We start from the raw sequence: 14951 nt of genomic DNA, 5'->3' as shown, positions 1-14951 counted from the left end.
ACAGAGGAAACACTTGGGCAAATATTGCTGAAGGAAAAGCCTTCTTAAAAGAAACAATGTATTCACACATGGAAGAACTTTAAAGAAATGTGGGGAGGTGTTTAAGGGTTGATACTTGAATAGCAACTTGGGTTTCCCAGAGCAGATTAAGCCCGTACAGACCTTTCCCAATGCCCTGCTTCTTTCTCCTCATGGCCTCAGCTGAAAGCCCGCCAGAGGCCCTAGAACAGGCAGCACTTAGCTCAGGAGCTGTCTCACACCTCCTGCTGTGTCAGTGAAGTGAAATGTTTGTATATAGATTTTTTTTCAGCTTCAAGGAAATCTGATAATAATTCCATGGGTTTTTGAAACTGGAATCAGACATCTCTTCCCACAGTTTTCCAGCTGTACAGACTTCCCTGCAGTACAGGATGGGCTAAAGCCCTCTTGAAGCCACTTTCCATCTTAGATGTCTACATTCTTCTATGACAATAAGCCATAAAAAATGGAACTTGGTACTTGGGCAAGTGTTTGCAAGGATCCAAAAATTCTGAAATAATAGACTTGCAGCAATTTGTATATAGATTGAGTTTCTTTCTAGAAGACTTTTATCTGGTCATATTTTTGAGACATGTTGTTTGATATTTATTTTCGGGAGCCTCTATCATTTGTTTTATTCATGTGTTGTTAAAGTAGAGTGGCTAAGCATCAGTTTGGGAATAAAAGTTTGAAACCCCCTTTATTGCCAATCATTGTGTAATTGAAGGAAGCGACTTGAAGTTTGGATTTTGGGTCTCTTGCTCTGTAAAATGGGAATACTGGAGCACGCCATTAACCCTAGAACTGTTTTGGTGATTTACCAGAAATGATGTTGCTGCTGTACCTGGTACTAGGAATAGGAGTGTCTTATACTATGCTTCTCTCCATTCTTTTTCTTCTGATTGATACAGCCTCACCGATAATTTTCATGATTATTGTCATTCCAGAAATTCTAACTGGCCTAAATGTGTTTTATTTTCTTAATTCCTTTTTATCAACATCTAACCTTTGCCTTCCTAACCTCGCTTACCTACTGCTTCTTGTATTGGAAAAGGAAAGCTAGAATGCTTGCCTTTAGGAAATTTCCCAAGGCCTACTATCTACTTCTCTTCAGATCATTCTGATTCCCTTTAAGATCTGGGTGTGAGATCTGATTTTCATGGTTAGATTACTCTGATACACATTGCCCCTAATTTTTTTAAATTGTCTCCTTTTCCAAGAAGAAGCATATTAACTATAATTGTATACAGGATAAAATACAAATGTGTACCCATGGCCTAATAAAGCCTGCAAAATTACTTCTTCTGGAAAATAGATTTAAGTGTGTAGTATTTTTCCACCAGTGAGGAGGATTCAAGGGTCTATTATATGTATATGTAATGTTTATAAACATATTTTGTGTGAAAAAGTAATATAATAGGATATATCTATATCTATGTATAGGCTATTATGTAATTTAGAGGCCAATTAAATGAGATTATGCAATAGTACAGAAATAATACAGTGTGTTCAAACCTGAGCTAAATATTTTCCCATTTTTTATCATCACAAGATTCAGAACTATTGGGGGAATTGACTGATAGCATTGAGGGGACTGAAGTGAGAGCCTGTCAGCACAGCAGTTCACAGAAGCTTCCAAATGTTGTACCTGAAGCTGCTGATTGCCAGGGGGCATGGAGGTGAAGGTAGGGAGGGTGATGAGTGCCATCCGTTGAATCGGCCGTATAGGAGACTTAAGTAACTCCCTTCTCTGAACAGCTGCAAAAGCTTTTAGATCTGGTTCATTGTTTTCACCTTTCCCCAGAGTTAGAATTAGAAGGTAGCTATCCTAAGTGCTCTATCCAATGCGTTCACCTTTCTTTATACGCTGTTGACTTTGAAAGGAGCACAGAGACGTGATTTTCCTGACTCTTTTCGTAGTGGAATCCTCAATAACTTTACCAGGCCAAAACTTCTGGAAATAAAAATGGGTTTTGAATTTTAGTAATATTGGCCAACATACTCGAGAGCCAGATTGCACATTTGTATATTGGCTAAATCATCACCCCAACCCCCATTTGATTATTAAATTTTCAGCAAGTAATTCTATCCCTACTGAAAAATAAGGAAAATGTCTTGCATGTAGAAGGAAAGCTCATAACTGAGTCAGTGGATAAATATAATCGGCAAATTAAATCAGTATCTGATTGTTCAGGTGCTTTTATTCAGTCTGTGCTGGGGTTGAAGAACCAGGAGTCTCAGGACCTATTTCTGTTCCTGGCTCGGCCCTGCCTTTCTGGGTGACATGAGGCCAATCACATTTGTGTGGTTATATTTCCTCCATGCAAAGTGCAGTTAATAACCAACTCCTTAGCCACCTACCAGAGAAGCTCTAAGGATTCTTGGATAATACCAGAAAAATACTTCATTATTTTCAGTAAGCCATTGACTAATTACTTACTTTCTAAGTCTCAGATTTTGTACAAAGAAATAGCATTTGTGCTTCTCTATCTCCTAGTTTTGCTAGGAGTATAAGTAAACTAATTTGAAGTCCCCAGAATGAACCCTATAAATTTAAGATATTATCCCCCATGGATATATTCCCTGCATGCAATTTGTCTTTATGCTCAACACTTTCTTGCTAGTGGTTGCTGTGACTGCAGAATGTTTTCAGACTAAAGCTAATATTGATATCTGGTAATCAACAAATTAGTTAACTAGTATCTGTGTTAACTCTTACGAACTTTAACTGATGGATAGTGTTTCTTTTTCTCTTTAAGCTTATCAAAATGGTAAGAACAATTGCAGATATAAGCTCTAATATGTTGCTTTTCCAGCTCACGTGTATCGTGAAGGTGATAGTGTATTCCAATTAGGCCACAATTAATGTTCAGTCAAATAAACCAGTCATTATTTAAGGGCACAAGGTTGGTTGATATGATAATTTAGAGAGTGTATCGTGTACATGGGTGAGTTTACATGAGAAATCAGGGTATATATCTCCCATAGAGCGACACTGAGTTGAGACCTAAAGGATGAGGAGGAGTTAGCTAGGTCAAGACTGAGGGAAGCCTCATGGGCAGGCGTGGGTGAAGTCCCACAGGTGAGAGAGAGGTAGGCCTTATGTGAGAAGTGGAAATAAGGCCATGTGGCTGGACCATATGAACACAGAAAGAATGGCCTGAGGTTGGTAGGACTCAGATAATTCGTAGCCTTTTGTGCTATGCTAAAGATTTAGGATTTTGTGGAGTGTGCACTGGGGAGCCATGGCAGGAAGTTTTAAGGAGAGAAATGACAAGACAAAATTTGCATTTTAAAAAAGATCTCTTTGGCTGCTGGTTGGAGAGAGCATCCCAGAAGGGCAAAGGTGAAGTGGAGAGACTGTTGCTAAGATTCAACTGAGAGATGACTTTGGGTTGGACTAGAGTGAGGAGAAAAGAGTTGGAGACAAACAGGTTGAATTGCCAGAACTTGCTGATGGGCGGATGGATGGATGGGGGTGATTGCTTCTGGATTTCTGCTCTGAACAATTTGGGAGATTCATGTGCCATTTTGTAAGATGGAGAACACTGGAGGAAGAGTAGTGGAGGATAGGAGTTCAGCTTTTTGAATATATTGAGTTTGAGGCACCTGTGAAACATCCAAGTAGAACTCTAAAGCAGGGTATATAAGCTGGAGATACAATGAAAGGACAGGAGTGGAGATATAAGTTGGAAATCCTCGGCATCTAGCTGACATTTAAAACCATAGGAATGGATAACATCAGCGAGATGAGAGACTAGAGTGGGAAGAGGACTGGACTTGGCGCTGCGAGTGCCAACATTTGGAGACTGAGAAGGAGCAGTCATATGTCAGAGGAAAACAAGGAAGAGAGTGTCTCTGAGGCCAAGAGAAGAGTACTTTCAATAAGGAGCGAGTGATTGACAGTGCTGAATGCTGCCTGGAGTCAGGTAGATGAGGATTGAAAAGTAGCCAGTGGATTAAGCAGAAAGAAGGTGATTAGTGGCTTTTGTTAGCAATTTGGGTGGCATGGTTAGGAAAGAGTCAAACTGGAGTAGATTGAAGAGTGCCCAGAGAGAAAGCTGTCATCATAAGGAGTTGGGAAGAGACTTTGAGGAATGGTAGAAAACTTTTAGCCCTTCCTTCTATGTGCTCCTTTACACTTAACCAATTAAAATACTTAGCATTGTTATAGACTTTTTAGAGCCAGCAAGGGTCCTAGAGAAAATTTAGCTCAGCGTTCTCAACTTATGGATGGATAGATGAGCCCTGGAGAGGTTAAAGCAATTTGTTGCTGTGACACTGATAATAATTGAAATAGCGAGGACAAGGACCTGGGCTTCCTGACTTTCCCAGGTGGTGCTCATTCCAAAAAAGTGTGCTTGAGGTCTCTTCCCTCTGGAGCAGGAAAGGAATTTAGAAAGGGAGATGGATGAGAACTGGAAAAAGCACCTGGAAGAACAGGAAGTGGCAAGAACTGAAAGGAGAAAAATAAAGCTGTTGGAAGAGCTTATGAGAAGGTGAGGGAGAAAGAAGACGCAAGCCTTGCTGGCCTCATTGTTGGCATGGCCTCAGGTGATCAGTGGGAGGACAGATGTCACAGCTAGAACATCTTCATATTCTGGAGTAGCTTATGGAACTAAGTGTTGTGGATTTAAACTTGCCATCCTGTGATTATAGGAGAGAGACATTTTCAGAGAATTCCTGAGATCTTTTTCTCTTCTGGGTAGTTACTAATTGGAAGGACTCATCTCTTTTCCCCCCTTTCTTGGCTGTGTTTTGCAGACATCAGAAGATGGGGGTGGGGGAGCTGCTACCATGGTAGTGGGAAGGTGGGAAGGAAAGCTTCTATATCCAGGAGCACCAAGAGTCCCAGCCTCTACGTCATTAACTGGCTATTTGGCTTTAGTTGGTTCACTGGTACATGAAGAGGTTGAGCCAGGTGATGTTTCAGGTCATTTCAACTTTAAAAGTATGATTATGTGCTGCTGTGTCTTTCCTGGGTACATGTAGAAAACCATAGTCATGAAGATTCTGGAATTGGGCTTAACTAGGCTAATTTAAGTCTCTTGTAGCACTTTCCCTAGTTCTTGGTCACTGTTTTAGCCCTATGGCATTATCCATATCTCCTTTACCTATATACAGGTATGTGAGAGGAGGGAATTATGTGAACCAATATTTAATATTTAATACCCGATTAGCCATGAGTGCTATATGATGGATTATCTGTCTATAGCAACTAAAGACTATTCTTCCTATTGCCCAAGCAGGGCTTAGGCCAGTACTAAAAGGGAAGCCATAATAGAATTGGAGATGGACAATGCGGTTAGAATGAGAGTGTGAATGTGTGCATTTATGTGTCTCTCTAAGCTGCCTCTCTGGCTGCAGTTGCAAATCCAGTTATCAGTGACCATTGGATTAGCCATTGTTTTCTCTCTTCCAACCCTGCTTCCCATTCAGTTGTGCGAATGGTGACCACAGAGAAATAATGGAAACTGTCAGTTCTCTGTGTTTGGCTCACAGGTGGATTTTGTCTGACTGCATGTGTACTGAACATTAAAATTCACCAGTTCTTTCGGGGTTCTGAGGTGTCAGGATGAGCGGAGCGTTCATCTCTTCCTGTTGGGTGGTTCCTCTTTGCTCTTAGCACTGCCCTGCCTGGCACTGGCCTTCCCGGGCCTATTGACTCCAGTCTGCTCTGTTCAGTCAAGTAAAAGGGCCAACAGACCCGGTTGCTAGGGGTTGGCACTCACTGCATGAAAGTTCCAGGGAAACTCTACCCAGAGCAGGTGGAGATTTCCAGGCGCTCGCTCCTGGGCAGGGTGAGGGAAGGCTGAGGTTATGGAAGGTGTTGCCTCTGTTGAACAGTTAAACTCAGTGTAATGACTAAAACAGCTGATGGAGGGATGGGTTAGACTTGGTCTAAAGTTGGCTATTTTGTCGTGCTCAGGGTGACTGCTCTAGAGTGCCTTTGCTGGAGAACAGAGGGTGCTCACAAGTTATTATCAGGGCTCAAGAGGGGTCGGAATGAGGAGAAGTAGTGCTTTGTTTTTTCCCCTTTGGAAAGGGAAGGGAGAAATAGGATCAACATTTATGGGGCACCTTTGGGTACCAGACGCTGTGGGAGACACTTTGCTGACATCATTTGATTTGGATTGTCCATAAAAATGATACCTGTCTATCTCTATATATCTTCCTATATATAGAGATTGTACATATATATAAATTTCAATATACATATAGAGATATAGATACAACTATAGATTATATTTTATACTTATAGATGTGAATATAAAATAGATTTTGCTACAGCAAAGTGAAAATTACTTTGGAAAATCAGCGTTTTAAAGATTCTGAAGCTCCTCAGGAACTGCAGTTTATGAAAGCTAGGAGATTGTTAGTCCTGTTTATTCACTAAGGTAGGTTCCTGTGGCACCTTTAAGTGGTTGTTCTAGCCTAGGTATTTTCAAATAATTGATGATCACTGAACATAAAGTTGTATTTCTTTAAAAATACTCACAAATTCAGACTTTTTATAGTGCTAGGCAGTTTTGGCCTCTATTATCAGCTGTTAGTAATGGAAACTTCACTTCAGTGTGTGGTGTTAGGGTCCTCACCTTTACCTAAAGACTATAATTAGGACGATTTGTCTAAAAATGAGCACTTAAAAGGCAGATGCAGAAGTTTACTGAGCTAAAGGGCAGGCATTTAGCTAAGTAACCATAAGCTCGACTCCCCTTCAGGACCTTTTCCTGTGTGTTTGTTCTTGCCCAGAGACTGTTGTCTTCATCATTGTCAAATATTAAATGTTAAAAGTCCTGTGCACAGTAAACACCAGCTAACAAACTGAGACTTCTTATCAGTCTTGCTTGAGGAACCTCAGGTCGCCTTAAGGATTTCCAGGGCCTTTCAGTGGACATGACTCCCATGCAGTTCAGTGGCGAGAAAAGTATTTCCCTGTTTCTCATCACTTTTACTATTTATTTGCTTGCATGCCCGATCCTAAGTGTAATTGGCAGCAGTAATATTCAAATAGATTACTCAACAGCATTCAAAATGATCTATAAATAAATTATATCTGTAACGTAATTATCTATTAATAAATACATGCAATATTTTTTTCTATGTGAAAAGTTACTCCTGTCCAAAATACAAAAATAGAAATCATCCCTTGTTCTGATAATATGTTTGTGATATATGTTTGGACCACAAAGTGTGGACCCTTATGCAGACATTTCACCAGGGCTGACTTATGCCCTGTGAACTGCAAAATGACATCATGCCTTTTGAAGGGGTTTTCTTTTCATGAACTGATATTTATACCCAAGTTAATTATCAATGTTGCTTTGATTATATCTTACTAGAGCTGCTCATGGACACTGTTAAGGATTTGGGAGTAACATGCTAACAAGATATTAGTATTTCATTTGTTGAAGTGTTTATGATTATGTATACTGATCTATTTCTGTTATATAGAGTGCCAAACACACAACTCCTGGGCATCTGGACTTGATGCTGTGATTCTGCCTAAGGTTCTTATGCATGTTTCTGAAAAATCTTTGAGATGTTTTTTTGGTCCAAGAAGTAAAGGTTTTACAGCATCTTTTTATAATCTATCACTCATCCAAGATCCCTGCCTCCTCTTCCACATTTTTATTTTCATAATTAAAAAGAAAGAATAAATATCTCTTAATTTTGTTTCCCTTCCCTACATCCATCTTTGCAATAGCTACAAAATGTTTTAGACGTCCTGGCATAAGACCAGGTTACTTTAGATAAGCCAGGGAAGGCAATATTTAACTTATATTCTGGGAATATTGCTGATTAGTTCTGAAAGAATGATATAAAATGCCCAGTGTTGTGGAATATTTGCTTTGAACTGGAGAGAAGAGAAATTCAGTTGATTATAGAAAGAGCAACAATGTGGATGAAAATTAAATTTGGAACATCCCTCAGTGCTTAATTAGAGATGAATATAGGAGACTGGGGATGGCTGGGGGTAGCTATGGGGAAAGGTGGATTTCTGGGCAAAGATTTAGACCTATAGATTTAGACTTAGCTAAAGGATCACCAGAGGAAAGGTAAAATCTTTGCCCAGAAATCTACCTTCCCCCACAGCCACCTCTAGCCATCCCCATTCTCTACTCCCATACTGATATCTCAGGGTATAAAAAGTATTTATATACTGCCTTATTCCAAAAAGCTTTAGTGTGAAGGGAAAATAATTGTTGAGAAGTTGGAAGAGTGGTTTGTGTATAAAATACATGTCACAAAACTCTGTCTACCCACTACCGGTTGGCCTGAGATTTGTGTCTTCTATTTCTAGCAGTCAATATGAAGAAGGAAACAATCAGTTATAAGACTGATAGTATAAATATGGGGTATATTACAAAAAAAAAGAACAACTGAAAATTTGGGCTGGCCCTGTGGCATGGTGGTTAATTTCGTGAGCTCCACTTTGGCAGCCTGGGGTTCACAGGTTCAGATCCTGGTTGCGGACCTAGTACCGCTCATCAAGCCATGCTGTGGCAGCATCCCACATAAAACAGAGGAAGATTGGGCATGGATGTTAGCTCACGGATAATCTTCGTCAAGCAAAAAGTGGAAGATTGGCAACAGATGTTGTTAGCTCAGCACTAATCTTCATACACACACAAAAAAACCAACTAAAAACCAACAAAACACCGCCAATGCAGTGATGAAGCACTCACTATTCTTGATGACCTGAGAGAGATTTCTCCTGTGGGATATTGTGAGTTAGCTGGTGACAATATCCTTGACTTCCCTGAACCTTGGTTTCCTTGTCTGTGCAATGGGGATAATAGTAGTATTGGATTCGTGCGGTTGTGAGAATTGCATGAGGTAGCAGATGTGAGAGACCTAGCTGGAACCTGGCATATTTGTAAATGTTCCATAAATGGTTGCTATCATTTGTATGTGCAGTAAACACAGCAACATGTTTCCTAAAGGAGCTACTAGATCTCTCTTGCATATGGAGGCATATGTTGTTAACCACCCAGTTGTTCATAGATTTTTAGTTTGGCTGGTGTAAAACCCTTTTCTGGTTTGATGGATTTTAATTCTACAAAGTCCTAAATCATCCTTGGTAGCAAAGAGGGTATCTTTGAAAGCCTCTGTAACTTGAATGACTACAGAGTTCCTAAGCGTGAGAGTTCTCTGTTGGCCTGAAAACATGATAGCAACTGTCAGTGCTGTTAGTTTGGAAATATCTTAGGAATTGGGAGAATTGCACATGATAGCTTCTTGGTACTTCTGCTTTCAACTGAGGTGGAGCAGGTAAGGATGGGAAGAAACAGGGATGACCTAGTGATAATTTCTGACATTCAGAGATAACCAGGAAAAGCATATTTTCTTCCCAGCAGTACTGGCTGTGGGATGGGTTGTGAAATATTCCCAAGACGTTTAGAGTTTGTTGAGAACTTGCACCATCTGTCAAAGAAAGGCATGCAGGGTATGTATTTGAACACATGATACTGAGGTCACTGCCGGATCAAGGGCTGAATGCCCTTTGACTCAAACCGACATGAGTACTGTCAAATGTAGATTCTACTAGTTGTACTTTACAAGATTTTGAGTCGCAAGAATGTAATTTTTTTTAAAAAACATTTTTTTTTGAAGATTGGCCCTGAGCTAATGTCTGTTACCAGTTTTTTTTTTTTCTTCTCTCCCCAAAGCCCCCCTGTACATAGTTGTGTATTGTAGTCATAGGTCCTTTCTAGTTCTTCTGTGTGGGACACCACCTCAGCGTGGCTTGATGAGCTGTGCTAGGTCCACACCCAGGATCCGAACTGGTGAAACCCTGGGCCACCAAAGTGGAGCACGTGAACTTAACCACTCATCCATGGGGCCAGGCCCTAGTTACATTTTAAACAATCACCTGTTCCTTAAGAATTATTGCTATTTTAAAAAAATTTTTGCTCTTTCTTTTTGCATTATCTTTGGAAGCGATTTTTACTGACATTTCCTGCAGAGAAGTTTTCTTTTGAGCCTAGAATTCCCTTCTAAGTCAGGCAGGTAACTGTTCCTGATTCTTTGAGCATTTTACTATTTTGTAGACTCTTGCTGGATTGGAAAGCTTGTCTATCAAGTTTCTCATTTTCATTTTACATGTAAGATAATACTACACCCTCAACCTTTGTGGTTTTCCTAAGAGCTTGCTGTCATTTTGGGAGTTGTAATTTTAAAAATAGCCATCAATCTTCATGACATATCCCTGAGACAGGTAAGGATGTTATAATGAAAATAAATATTGAGATCCACCCATGATATTCTTATTGACAATAGCATATTTTCATCAGTAATGCTGCTTCTATCGATCCTGAAGGCAGGTGTTCTGTAGGGGTGGTAAGAATGGTTCTATTCCAGCTCATTTTACTTTAGCTATTTTTGTTACTTAGCACACACAGCTTATGAAATATTTGGTCATCACCTTGAGAAGCATGCCTTACCCGCACTCACCAAAGCGAGGCTGTCCTACTCTCTTCTCATGGGCAAAGAAGCTGAAGTAGAAAGAGGTTGAGAAGTAATTGATGGAACACAAGCACTGTCCCCGAGCTCCTAAAGGTTTGTTTCACCTCGGGACCGTGTTCCTTTTCCTCTGTCTGAACACACAGAAAAGGAAAATTTAGTTGCCAGTAATGTGTGAGAGGAGAAGGAGGATGCTTTGCCTTGTGAATTGCTCAGCTCCGTGCCATGATTTCCTTTGGCGGTTCTTGGAAGGCGATAGCTTCCTCACTCAAGCGATGTTCTATTTTACTGTGCTGTAAGAATCCCCATGAAAAGTTCATAGTCAAGTGGGTACCAGAGAATTGTAGCTTCCCAGAGACTGTCACAGAGAGTACTTAAAAAATGTCTAAGAGTGGTTGTACAGGATGGCAGTGGGAACAGAGAGTGACTGCAAAGGGGCATGAGGGATCTTTTTGGAGGGGTGGAAATCTGAAACTGGGTTATGGTGATGGTAGCACGACTCTATAAATATGCTAAAAATCATAGCATTGTGCCTTTAAACAAGTGAATTTTATGGCACATGAATTGTATCTCGATAAAGCTGATAAAAAATGCCTGAAATTTGGGAAGTCTTGAAAGGAACCACGTTTCCACTTGGTATCTGGGCTCCATAGCGCGGCATCGTATCTGGAAGCTTCCTGACTTGTTGTAAAGTGTGTGACAGAGTGAGCGAGGGGAAAGCATCTGAGGTGGAGCTGGAGGAGGTGGGGATTATCCGAATCTTATTCATAAGGCAAGGAGGAGGCCTGTGGTCACGATGTGAATAAAAAGGCACCGTTTTTGTAGTGATGACAACTCCAATTAGTTCTCAAAGGGAAAGGTACATTCCTCTCCGTGGGCTTTGAAAGCTCGCTCTCTGAATTGCCCTCTTTCGTCAGGTTGACAACAACACTCTGTAGCCAGAAATCTTACCTTAAAATCCTATCAGCTCATATAAACCACCTTTTAAATGACTTATCAAATGCACTGCACAGATTTGGGTAAATATATTAAAAATCTTTCTGTACACGTTTAAAATTAACATAGTTTAACTGCCGTTTTTTTTTTAGTTGCCATTATTTAATAAGATAGAAAATACTTAATGTGACAGGTTGTAAAAAAACTTTCCAACCTCTTAATTTTTTTTGTGATGTTTTCCTAATTCCTGAACAAAGGCAACCAAGCTTTCAGAGTTTGATTTACTGAAGAAATTGATTGGCTTTGCTTACATATATTGTGTGACTTGAGATAAAGCTGCAGGACGCCCTCAATAACTGGAGTGCAGGAAACAATTGACACTGTTTCTTAATTCACATTGTTTCTGAGACATTTCCTACTTCCTAGTATAATATAGCTTTCCCATGAGAACAGTTTGCTTGCAAATGGTTAGACATGATAAATTTCTCACTGGCGCACATTTGGCGAGGAGAATTTCACTGTGCTTTGAGTAGTTGAGTTGGGTGTGTGTGTGTGTGCGTGCGTGCATTTGTGTGTGTGTGTGTTTGTGTGTGTTGGGGAGGAGGTTCATGCTTTATATAAATGCCTCCAACTTCATTCCAAGTATCAGATATTTTCTTTTGAATGCTAACCCATTCACTTAGGGTTCTGCATTCCTGGGTTGGAACCTCTTCCTTGAAGGAGCATATGATTGTTTTAATCCTTCCCATTCAAGGGAACACCCTCGTGAATTATGGTGTTTTTAGATATGCCTCCTGAGTTACTGTGGAAAGTAACTCACAGCAGTTTATATCAGACATCCTGCAGGTATGTGTGTTACATGTGGGTATCTGGTATGGTCTGTGGCACTGGAAAGTGGTCATCAAGGAGTCATTCCAGAATGGGAAAGGAAACCTGTAGATGAGGTAATCTAAGTTGTAGTTAAAAAAAAGAAGTTTTCACATTGCTTCTGAAATGGAGGTTCCCACATCCAGAAGTTATGGTGTATACAAAGTGAAAGTAAAAGTTTCCCAATTAAAAAAAAAAGATGTAGAACTTTGAGTTCCTTTTTTTTTCTGTCTTATCAGATATTGTAAAAATAATACCACTTGTCAGTTCTGCAGCTCCTTCCATCTAGAGAACTAAAAGCATTTCGCAATCTTTTTTTCCTCATGCCCTTCTCTTCAAAGCAATTTTTGCTGGGCTGGGTTTATTTTTATCATCGCAACAACCAGTTTTTAGAAACTTTTGGAAACGAAAAAAGAAAAATGAGAATGACACTGTAGCTGACATTCATTTTAGCTGTTTCCTAGTGTGAACATTTGAGTATTTCTAAAATTTTCTCTTCAAGTATGTCTTATTTTTTCTTAGTTTGTCCCAGTTCTAAATCTCGATTCTGCTGATTGGGTGAAAAAAAAAAAAGTTCTAATGTAGAATCTTATCCCCAGCAGAATGACTTCTTGAACTTTGAGTTAGATCTTTATTTTTTGCTGCTTCCAAGAGCTCCTTTTTCGTCACTCTATTCAGTATAATCATAGACCCATGGAAAGTTAGCCCTGGAAGGACCTCTAGGGATTACCCAATTTAAGCCTCTCATTATGTAAATGCTGAGTTTGAGGCCCAGAATGGTTAAGGGACGTGCTCAAGGTCAAATAGCTAATTGATGGCAGAGGTATGATGAGAATCCAGGATTCCTAATTTCCGATTCAATATTCTTTGGTTTTCCTAAACATAAGTAGTCTACCTGGATGAAACTAGAGTGCGTCCTCTGGAATCCTCGTGCCAACCAACAGGTTGAATTATACTCTAGATAACTGAAAATTGGGAGGAGATTTTATTTTTCCAGTTTGATTTTATTTGTCAAATATTGAATGGTAGTGTTGAACTCACAGACATTTTCTCCTGACCTGTGGATCTTGTGCAGTTTATGTGCAGCAGTGAATGTGACTTGAAATGACTGGTGATTTGTGTACCTTCCTGCAGGCCACCACACCATCTACATCGGGGTTCATGTGCCGAAGAGCTACAGGAGAAGGCGACGTCACAAGAGAAAGACAGGGCACAAAGAAAAGAAGGAAAAGGAGAGAATCTCTGAGAACTACTCTGACAAGTCAGATGTGGAAAACGCTGATGAGTCCAGCAGCAGCATCCTCAAACCCCTCAGTGAGTACTCTCTGGGTATTGGTGCCTCTTTCTGCTTCTCTCCCACATCCTTGGGAAAGAGACTTTTTTAGGATCTTGTGGCTACTGGGAGAGGGACACAACAATACTGGGATGGTCTCCTCTAAAGGATAATGTCTATGGAGATGGTTTTCTTGTCCTGGCAGGTTTGTCTATGAGGAGATCTGGTAAGATTCTGAGTTAATCAGAAAAGATCTGTTGAAGTTTAGGCATGGTCGTGACTAGTGAAATAGGACAGCGTGTTATAAATGATATTTAATGCCAGTAATCCACAGTAACTGGAAGACTCAAAGAAATGTTTGGATTGTTTCTGCTTAGAAATAAGTTCTATTGAGACAGTAGGTCAAGTTGAGAATTATGTATATATATATAATTGTATATAAATAGGTGAGATTTATAGGGTTATGGGTAACATTTAATCAGGTCATGGGTCAGGTCAGTGATTTGAAAAGGAATAGTAAAAAAGCATCCTGTACGTCAGAGAAGAACGTAAAGTAACACAGCTCTTGAGATGCTGAACATATTAGATATCATACATTGGACGGAAGTGTTATTAAGAACAGAGTAGCAGGAGGTCACAGAACATCCTTAGATTCAAGTTATAGGGTGGAGTGTGTGCGTAGATGTATGTGTGTGTTGCTTTTGTTTCTTTTGACGTGGAGAATCTTTGGCTGTCTGGGTAGCTTTGTGGCTGAAGTGAGAGTGAATATGTGCAGTGAAAGGGAGAAGCAGGAGAAACACAAGCCAGTGATGGGAGATTCCCCAACAGGAGTTACATAGTGACAGCTTTTCATGTTGGCAGAGCTTTGTAAGTTCTTCATCTCTTTGCTACAGTTGCAGAAGTATGGAACGTGCAATAAAATGCATTATGGGTGGCACAGTAAAGATCCAGTTCACTCACTGCAAATGATGAGAAGCCAAATTAGAATTAACAGCTCAGGAGTGAATTTACAGAGTTAAATTAAAGAGAGTGTGAAGTGTAGTGATGTAAATCTGTGAATCTTTTATAGTCTCACTATTAGAACTGAGCAGGTGGCTTAGAAGCTAGAGATGTGCCGTGCTGAGAGGAGCATACAGATGGACCATCAAATTAAAGATAAAAGGTTTGAGGAGAGTTTGGAGATGGACCACTAAGTTAAAATTTAAAGGTGTTGGAATCAATGTAAGACAGAAAGGACAAGAGGGCAGGAGATGAAAGTTGTGTATCTTTTCATTGGAATGTTGTGGGAAAGCCTTTCTGAACAGAATCCTTCATATATTGACTAAAATAACGGGGTCTGTTTCGAGCAAAGTCCTTGAAATGCAGATAAAAAGGTCACAGTTAATTGTCT

General features: G+C 40.0%; 1 protein-coding gene across 6 annotated transcripts in view; it reads left to right on the top strand.

The window, feature by feature from the left end:
- SLC4A4 (solute carrier family 4 member 4) overlaps positions 1–14951 on the top strand; it is a 318368-nt gene that overhangs the window by 48956 nt on the left and 254461 nt on the right. For all 6 annotated transcript variants that reach the window (XM_070505687.1, XM_044766111.2, XM_070505686.1 and 3 more), the window contains exon 3: positions 13423–13602. In XM_070505687.1, the coding sequence (XP_070361788.1) occupies positions 13423–13602 (180 nt within the window). The remainder of the gene's footprint in view (positions 1–13422; positions 13603–14951) is intronic.

Source organism: Equus asinus, chromosome 3 (assembly GCF_041296235.1).
Source record: "Equus asinus isolate D_3611 breed Donkey chromosome 3, EquAss-T2T_v2, whole genome shotgun sequence".
NCBI classification, from domain to species: Eukaryota; Metazoa; Chordata; class Mammalia; order Perissodactyla; family Equidae; genus Equus; species Equus asinus.
This window is presented reverse-complemented; position numbering and strand designations above follow the sequence as displayed.